Source organism: Photinus pyralis, unplaced genomic scaffold (assembly GCF_008802855.1).
Source record: "Photinus pyralis isolate 1611_PpyrPB1 unplaced genomic scaffold, Ppyr1.3 Ppyr1.4_LG5, whole genome shotgun sequence".
NCBI lineage: Eukaryota > Metazoa > Arthropoda > Insecta > Coleoptera > Lampyridae > Photinus > Photinus pyralis.
Window position 1 is genome coordinate 7465615 of NW_022170596.1, and position 10485 is coordinate 7476099.

The following is a 10485-nucleotide window of genomic DNA, read 5'->3' on the forward strand; positions in this document are numbered from 1 at the left end:
GGCGAAGGCTTTTCAGACTACTTTAACAACTTTTCCGATTTCATATTTTGAGTGCTTGATCTCGGCTTTGTGGCCGACACACAGCCGTAGTTAAATTAAAAAAAAAGCTTCGAATGTCGTGAATAAATTCCGTTATTGGCACGGAATAAGATAAGAAATCAGCATTCATGAATGCATGCGTACCACTTTACAACGAAAAAACTCATCAGGAGCGGATGAGCTATTATCGAATGCAAATTTTTAATCGATTATTGAATGATGGCGACGCGCCTTATACACTTCTCCTTTAATTTAATTGTGCGGTATCCTTTTTCATTAAATTTTAATGAAATCACAATATCGTACGGATACGATGTCGTCGTGTCAAAATGTTTACGAATGTCAATCATTCGTTTTGAGTTAATTTACAGATTGTTTTCAGTTCTTACCTTGCACATCCCAGTGCGTTTCACATTACGCCCTTCATCTGTGTGTAAATTAATTATGTCGTCAACTTACAAATCCTCTGTTACATCCAATTTAAAGCCGCGAAATATTTTTTACGTATGGTACGCGGAGCTCTGCCGACGCTCAAACATGAGCCCATTGGCTGCGGTGAAACCCCCAAAACCCAAAAACGACACGGTGTTGGACTTTGTTGCCGATCGAATTAAGCCAGAAGAATGGACACCTATTCTAAATGCGTTGAGTGTCGACACAAGCCTGCACGTGATTGCCATTCGAAGTCGAGTTACGGGGTGCTATTTCCACCACGAAGTAAATAACGAAGAAAAACTACGTCGAATGAAGAAAAGGTGTGGTTCGTTATGGACTGACTATATTTTAAGATCTCTTTCGACTTCGATAGCGTTTTGCGTTAAGAGCTCACAGGTACTTTCTTGTTTAGAATTAGATGGTCTTCCTCTGTCAATGGAATATTTAGAAATACTACTGTCGAGTTTAAGAGCAAACAAAACTGTTAAAATACTCTCACTGAAGCATTGTCCCATTAACGATGGAGGATGCCAGTTAGTTTGCACCAATGTACGTTTAATGCCTAGCATTAGCGTTATTAACCTGAGCTCGTGCAACTTGGGCGCATCGAGCGGTCAGTATATTGCCAAAGTGATAAATCATCAACAGCTGAACAGGTACTCCGAAAGCTGGCACAATTCCTTGAGATACGAAGAACCTGAAAACAACGCCATGGGAGGAATAAAGCGCATTACATTGAACAACAACCCAAACCTTGGGGATGAAGGTACGATTCCGATTTTGGACGCCTTGGACGACGATTTGTGGATCAAAGCAATTGACATACAGAATTGCGGTGTTACAGAAAATTTATCAACGCGAATCATACATTTAGTAACGCACAGTAATTCTTTGGAGGTGGCTGACTTTAGGAATAACGAGGGCATAACGTCGGGCTCAATAGAACGCATATTTGAAGTATTGCAACGAAGGTATAAAGCGGAGCGTGAGCCCGAGTTCCTTTGGCTCGACGGCAGTTCTTCATTACACGATGGCAGTACGTATGGTTCCCGCAGTACTTTAGTAGGAGCCAGCGGTTCCATTCAGAAAACCAGATCAGCACCATTGAGGAATTTCAATTCGTCTGATTTTGGAATCCAAGGTCAATACCGAAGAACAAACACCTTGTCAACTGTGGAACGTAGATCGCGTTTCGGTAAGTTTATGAGCCAAAATAGCAGTAAAGAGCTCGTAGATGTAAAAAGACAACTGATGGAGTTGCAAACCTTATTAAGTCAAGAAACATCAAAACGCATCGAAACGGAGAAGATTAACAACGAGCTGCAGAAGCAAATAGTTGGCATCCGACAGCTGGGAAGTCTTCATAGAGATCGATTTTTAACTCCTGAGAAAATCGCAAAAGTTGTACGCGTTATAGAAGACCTCAACCGTAACGGTACCACAAATCCCCAAGTCAAATGTGTTCCAGTGAAAATCCTTCCCCAATCCGCACCCAAACCAGCTCAATATCCCAAACCACCAGAAAAACCAAAAAATTTAGTTATAAACTTACGATCTCAATCCTCTATGCAAAATTTAGCAAACCGTAAACCGACACCTAACCGATTAAAGTCCAAAAATATCCCAAGTGTAATGTCGCCAATACTTGAAGTATCTACACCGTCAAAGCCAATTGAGAAATTAAGCGCCGCACAGATTTTCGAACGGATGATCTTAAAACAAGACTACGACAGCTACATTTTGCAAGAGAAAAATCGGGAAGCTACCTTGGAATACTGTTGCGATATTCAGGAAGTTAAGGAAGTAAAATTAAGCGCGAATGACGATAATTTATCATCGGGAAGCGACAGTTCGTTGGACATGCTATACCGCGAAATGGACCAGGTTGATCAAAATTTCAGCTTAAATTGCCGGTCAAGGTCAACGTTAATCAAACGGACTTTTGATTACGAAGTGCAGCATTTTCGTACGCCAATACGTTCGGCTAGTTTAGCGCCAAGCTGATTAAGATTTTGTTAAATTAATTTAGTATCACCTTATTATATACAGACTAAAAAGTAAATAATAAATTGACTCGACGAAATCTGTTAAAGTAACCGATACAACGAAATATCGAAGGATCCTCAGTATTACAATCACTTTTAACGACAATTTATTTTAATCTTACAAAATACATTTTATAGTTAACAAAAATGCATCAAATTCATGTCTTGGGCATTGAGATAAGGCTAATAATTTTGTTCCCAACGATCTCAGTGCAAGAATAACGATTTTGACATGTTTTGATCAAAATCCATGTGGTCGCCAAAAATAGTTCAAATTCACGTTTTGGTCATTGAGATAGTGCTCCTGGTCTTTTTCCCAACAATCTTGCTGCATAAATAACGATTTTGACATGTTTTGATCAAAATCCATGTGGTCGCCAAAAATAGATCACATTTATGTTTTGGTCATTGAGATAATGCTCTTGGTCTTTTTCCCAACGATCTTGGTGCAAACGATTTTGACATTTTTTTATCAAAATCCACGGGGTCGCAAAAAATTGATCAAATTCATGTTTTGGTCATTGAGATTTTCCCAACGATCTTGGTGCATAAATAACGATTTTGACTTATTTTGATCAAAATCGATGTGGCCTCAGAAAAATAATTTAACATCTTTGAATCACACACATGCGGTTATCAAATGTGCACGTGATGTACTCTTTCAGCATCAGCTTTTACAACTCCAAATTAAAGAATAATTAGAATAAAAGATACATTTGACTTTTGACCTTTACCACAGAGAAGAGTTATATTGAATTGTTACACATCTACTCGTAAGAGTCATAGGGAATAATCTAGCGAAAGTCCGAACTCGATACATGACGTAGGGAATGAATATGTTGGTTTTGTATTACGAGTATATTGCGCCCGGAGTTTTTCCTGTTCCCGATTCAGTAGAATTCCTATAACTTTTGTTGCTGTTGAACTGGCTTCCTGAAAATCAATAGCGTCCATCCAAAGTACCGGTACACCAAATTTCAACACAATTGGTCACGTTTAAAAAAAGTTAGAGCGCACACAGACGGGCGGACGAACGGACGGACGGACGGATGACAATACAAAACTATACAAAATCTGAGGATCCTTAATAATTAAGCGAGCTTGTTCACTTTCTGGGAGAAATCCACAACATATAGCCATGCCTTCTGCAACTATTGTGCACTTACAATGTAAGTATAACTTTAAGGAATGCTGTCAGGTCCTGTTTTTTGGAGATTAGATTATTCTGCTCCCGATCCGAGCTCATTGGATGGACCGAAATCACTCGTTCTTATTGACCTTATAACTCCATACCCTTTTACATGCCTACATACCTAAATCAAACAGGAAAGCAGAATAAAACGGCAAATTGATAAGTTTGGTCCGCGGATGAGAATGGTCCCGCATTAAATAAGAATTGCGGTCATTATAGTGCTAAGGAACGAACAAATTTATTCGCCAGACAATCCTTCATGAAAGATCTTGACAAACAGATCGGATATAATATTGTTCATCTCTCGAGAACGGTGTATCGGAGCATTAAGTGTTTAGAAGAGACATTATTCGCGAATCAGATTACCACTAGAGGCGTTGCGATCGTTTACAAATGGCGTTTATAGTTGGGAGAAAATTTGTAAACAGAAGTGTGTTTGTGTTGGATCTGTATGTTATTTGGATTATTGTAATTGAATTCAGAGTCTAACATGCCTTTTGTAAAATTGGAAAACATTTGTGCGTTTGGGAAGTGTACTCCAAGCTCAAAAAATTTTACTGGTGGAGAAGAAATTTTAAATGCTAAGCATTTAATTTTGTGTGGAACCATTACAGATAATAAAGATAGTAGGGTTTGGTCACTTTATGGATTAGTGCTACAAACATCTGCATTGTCTTCACCACCCCACACAATAACAGGAACAATATGCAAAACTTCAGTTACGCCTGTTACATTTACATGTACGTGTAAAGCAGGAGCATCGGAATGTTGCAAGCACATATTAGCTGTTCTTCTTTATTGTAACCGGTAAGTATACATTATTGTCTATAAAAGCTGCTAGGTGTAAACTTAATTTTGTGATTGCTGTACAAATTTTTTTCATTCATTTTTTACTCTATTATAATTCTTTTAGGAATGATATCATTGCGTTGGAAAAAATTTCAACCACCGATAAAAAGTGCCATTGGACAACATTAAAAGATGAAAATCTACAACAATATAAAAAAGCCGAGCCAATCACTACTTTCTGTTGTTACAAGCCTGTCCCAATATATCAGCATCTCAAGAACAGCATTGAAATAGACTCCAAAGCGATGTTTGCATCATTTCAACTGGTTTTACCAGATTCAGCATTAGCCAAACATAGCCGTGGTGTGGTTCGTCATCAAGATGATATCTCCAGTAATATTGTAATGGAATTTGTAGAAACTCCCCTATCTGAGGAAGGGGTACATATTCGTTCCATATGCAAGAATATGCAAAATGGTGTCTTAATGGAGGAAATTAATTTAGCATATGTTGAAGATATATTACCATGCTGCAGAAAGTTTTATATTGAGAATGTGGTAATTCTAAATAGTGTAAGTGTATGTGATGAAACTGTCAACGATAAACAGAAATGGCATTATCAAAGACGGTTTCGAGTTACTGGAAGCAGGTGCTATTCGTTATATACGTACAGAGGTGCCAATTGGACTGCCAAAGTAAAGAGCTTGTTTTTCCCAAAGCCATTTGGTAATAAATTTATTACTCATGGCATACAATTTGATACAATTGCACGGCAAATGTATGAAACAATCCAAAACGTTAAAGTGGTGGAATGTGGACTCATTGTGTCGGACAATAATCCCTGGTTAGGATACTCTCCTGATGGAGTAATAATTGAAAACCATATTCCGGTTAAATTAATTGAAATTAAGTGTCCATGGCAAGGTCGTAATTTAAGTATTACTGAATTGTTGCCAACTTGTTCGTATCTGCAGAAATTGGACAATGGTAAATTTCAATTAAAGAGAAAACATCAATATTATGGACAAATTAATTTAGGAATGGCAATTTTAAATATTAGTGAAACAGACTTTATCATTTTTTCTAGCAAGGATAATTCAATGTATATTGAAACTATAAAGTTAGATTTAGATTTTTGTCGCCTTATGCTTCCAATTTTGAAATACAAATATTTTCACAATATTTTACATAAACTTTGTTCTTTGGTCGATTGATATCCTGTTTGGTTGAATTAAATTGTAGTTAATGTAAATTGAGTAAGAAAAATAAATTGGTATCACTTTGGTGATTTGTACAATAGGTACATAATCTGCATATGTTATAATCCTGTAAAGTTAGAGATATTTAGTTTCTTGAAAGCCTTCTGTTGCCCTATATACAGGTAGGTAACGTGTGAGTGTGATAAAATAAAGAATCTCGAGGTATTTCATTTATTTGAGTTTTAACATATAATAGTAATATTGTACTAAAATTTATCATCTCCAAGGATGGGTGAACATAAATTTGTTATGCCACAAACAACCGCAAAACACTCATTAACAATATTTATTAACGACCATTCAAATCTGCTATTAAAAAATTTAAACATTTTTATCCGTTGATTTGATCGTTCAATGTGAACTCTAGCAGCGGCAATTTCTCTATTTAACAATGCTTCTTTTTTACAAAACTGCACCTTATTAGTTAGAAATGGTGGTCGAACAATAGTAATTCCTTTAGCAAAACATTCTTGGTCAATTAAAAAACCTTTGTCCACCATAATGGCGTCATTTTTTTCAAGTTTGTCTAGTAATCCACTCTGCACAAATATAGCTTTGTCTGAGGCTTTGCCCCCAAAAGCAGGACTTATATATGAGATTAAGCCTGCCGGGGTTACCCCAGTCATAAATTTTAATGTAAGTCCCGACTTGTAGTGGGAATATAATTTTAATCGACATTTCAAACATTTTGGTTTTTGTATTGGAATTTCTGTACAATCTAAGACTACACGAACATGCTTAAAATTATTGAAACATAATGGCATATTGTTCAAAATTTCGTCTTTTGAAGGCCATGGTATTGCACACTTTAATAATTCTGCTAAACAAATCACAGTTTCCTGAAAAATTATTTTACATGTCTGAATTGTAACACACCCAAATAGGACACTTAAAACTGATAATGACAAATTTTGTTTTAATTTTATTAAAGTTAGGATTACTCTTTCTCGTAGACATAATTTGCGACTTCTTTTTGAAATGTTTATACTACTAAGTTCACTACACAATAAATTTAAATGTTCAAATGATGGTAAACCCGTTAAAGTATTTAGCTTCTTGACAGTATCGATACAAGCAATAAACTTTGTCATAATATCCCCACTTGATACTTGAACACTGCTATCTTTCGTGTTGAATTGTAAGTTCACAGGGTCACCATGTGTATCCATTTCAATAAGCGGTGAAGTTGAGATTTCGGTAGGATTTATAACATCTATTTTTGGGGATGTATACAAAGATAGTAAAACGTTTGCAGCTTCTATGTCCGCACTAGTTGCTTTTTCTGGTTTGCAGATAGGATGTCTTGTACGATCTCTGCAGACTATTTTGTTTAACCTTTCAGATCTAACTTTTACTTTTGGAGGAGCAATTGATCCTCTCACTTTCAAAGCTGGCAAATTTTTCGTAGGGATTGCATTTCGTTTTAAACGCTTTCTTTTTGTTGGTACACCTAAAATGTACATCAATATACATAAGTTAAGTAGTAACAGTCAGTAAAATCAGCGACTTTAATTAAAACTACATAATTTAACTACTGTTAACACCTTAGGAGGAGAGAACACAAAATAACTTACCAAATAAGAAAAAGGAATCATCTGAAAAATGTTTCGAGCACACCTTCAAATTAGGAGTAATTGGTTTATCAATTTTAAGTTTAATTTTCCATGCCTTTTGTAAATCTACTTCTTCTTGAATTCCCAGTTTTGTTACAATGTGCACTTTATATTTACCACTAGGAGGAAAACTATGAAGACTTATACCTGAATTTAATGCGTATTTACTTTTACAACCGTGCACACTACAATATTGATTGCTTTTTGCCATTGTAAACAGCTGAAAACAATGTAAACAAATAACCAAAATGGAGTTGCTCTCCCAAATGTAATGATTTAACTTGCCGCCACCAGATGTCTCACGATTATTTGGAATCGCGAATACACACGGATATAAAATCATCTCATCCGTGACTCGTCATGCTCGGAAGAAATTTTTTTTCGGATCGCTAACAATAGCTGCTGGTTAAAAGCAAATTCCTCAAAGTAGAGTAACGTCATTGGACAGCGCTTTGCACGTTAAATAAAATTTTGTATACAATGGTATACGGCAGGGAATTTAAAGACAATTAATTGATGCACTTGCCTCACACAAAACCTAGTTAATAAATTTGTCAAAATGAGTATCAACACAGCGGAACATTGGCATTTTATTCCTGTGCATAATCACGGTTTTGAATATTAATTTCGAGAATTTGGGGCTGATTTTCTTGTATTCTCGATTCATATAGTCTTTTCATCCGCCAAACTTTGCATTCGTCGCGAAGATAACGTTACCAGAGCGGTACAAAAAATCAGCTGTGATCGAAGCGATCTGTTTCCATGTTTCTAAAGGAAGCGGAACATTCTAAGGAGCAAGAAGATCGATTGTTGCCGCAAGAGAATTTACCCACATTTGTAACTGTAAGTTATTGTAAGTTTTTGATTTGTATAAAAGTAGTGGTCGAATATTTTGGGAATTTGCATATTTTTGTGTAAAGTAATTTTAATATTCCTAAAGGAATCGACCTATGAAAATCATTTGCATGAAACAGATGTATATTGCGTTTATTGCTAAGAACCGGAGCCAAACAAATGATTTGGGCCAAACTTTCCAGAGGTAATGGGTATAAAAACGGTCTTTATTACTAAGCTAGCAATGGGTAAATATTTCGAGATATTCGCATTTGAAGTTTTCACTCTCGTCCTGTCACGTTACTTCGATGGTGGCACATGCACGATGATCCCCGCGTGCATCTGCACGATGACATGCACGCAACCAACCGTCTTACGAAACAGTTGCAGAGGAACCCCCTCTGTGATTCAAACGACAGATCTCGGTACTTAAAAAACAACTTTCAACATACGACTTTTAAACCAAAATAATGTTTAATTTTCTGTAGGAGTTACCGTTTGCCATCATAAAATCCTTCCACAATGATTTGACTGGGCACGATTGAACGCACGGAATTAGAAAAAAATCATCTCCGAAGTAATCCACAAAGACTACTAAAGGATGAACTTATCCCTTTATACAGGGTGCCCATTACGTATGGAATATAGCATATATCTCGGTAAATATCGACTTTTACAAAAAATTTATATAAACGACTAATTAAAGAGTGATATAATGCAGAGCAAAGCTAAGTGATAAATTCGCATATCTTCCAAAATCCCATAAAACTTGCATGTTGGACATACTGTAAGCAACGTATAGAAGAAAAAATGCCACATTTAAAATAAAAGACCCTCCTTCTTTATTTGAACGATAGCTCAACGTCAGGTCACTTGAACGGCATATCTAAGAAATGTGATTGGGACCTGAGCTATTACCAACCCCACTTGTTATTGTGGGTATCTAAGACTCAACCACATCAGACTGTCATTTGTGTGTAAACCAGCCACTATACACAACTACTCGTACCTACTTTCCTTTATGCGCCAACTGCTAAGTTGAAATTAAAACATCCATTGAATGATAAACAGCACCTTTGATTTAATAACCAATAGTACTTTGTGTACCAAGGCGGGAAAGTGGTTGTTTTCCGGGGCGAAGGAAGACATGGCCAGGCGAGGCGCAGCCGAGGCTGGCCACTTCCTGAGGCCCGGAAAACAACTTTCGTGCCGTGGTGCACACAATATTTTTTATCCTATACACTTACATTTAAAATTAATCCCTCAACAACGTCCGACCGCAAGCGCTTGAATTTGGATTTGCTTTAACGCGTCAACGTGCACGCGTTTGTTTTGTTTATTTCCACGTTTCCTGCTGACTACGCGAAAAAAATTTTACGAAACGGTGCAATCTAAGTGGGCTCACGAGTATATTTTTTACTCGTAGATTTACCCCTTTCCCTTATAATACAGTTCAACGCAAATTCAAATTCTAGCGCGCTTGCGATTGCACAGTGCGGAGTCACCGAAGGGAGTCACGGTGCAACAGAGTAGATGTGCAAGTGGAGAATACCGATCATGTGCGAACTGAGTTGACATTTCCGGCATTTCACTGGCACGTGATTATTTCCTTAGAAAATAACGGGATTTAAGGGGTTGTAATTAATACCAGGCGCATTTGAAATTATTACTGGTCTTGTGTATTAACAAATGTGTTTTAAAATTGAATGTGTGTTTTCAGGGACAAAATCACACCGGTTACATTTTAAATCGTTCGCAGTATCCATGTCTTGTCAAATGTTAGATGCTTTTAAGACTGGATTTATGCTTGGCGACGAAAGCGCAATGGGCACACTTTAAATCCTTGATGATCTTGTATTTTAAAAAAACGTGTTTTATAAATAGATTTGTTCATTCCTTACAGTCACACTGGACACATTTTAACTTCGGGGTAGTCTCGTATGTTAAAATGCTACTTATTATGGATAAGCGGTGTTCTACTTACAGTGCAAAGTACATCTTGGTGTTAAATGTATTGACACAGATGCTCGTTATTGAAAGTAAATGGGAGATTATGACTTAAGTTTGAAACGTTTGAATTGGTCACGTGACATTGGGAAAGTATTCAAATTCACGAAACATTGATAGGTATAGGTTCGCGGTAATTAAATAAATTCTTGAATTCAGTAAAATAAAGTGAACATAGGGTAAATTTAATTATTAAATCAGTGTTGACGATTTTATGTTTCTTATTTAATTAAAAAGAAATAACTTCTTTGACATTTTATTACAACCGCGCC

General features: G+C 36.5%; 1 protein-coding gene across 1 annotated transcript; it reads left to right on the top strand.

The window, feature by feature from the left end:
* The first annotated feature begins 652 nt into the window (after positions 1 to 652).
* LOC116171619 lies at positions 653 to 2543 on the top strand. Its single transcript, XM_031488569.1, has 2 exons — positions 653 to 794; positions 887 to 2543. The coding sequence occupies exon 2, from the start codon at positions 910 to 912 to the stop codon at positions 2476 to 2478; it is 1569 nt and encodes a 522-aa protein (XP_031344429.1). The 5' UTR covers positions 653 to 794; positions 887 to 909; the 3' UTR covers positions 2479 to 2543.
* The last annotated feature ends 7942 nt before the right edge of the window (positions 2544 to 10485 follow it).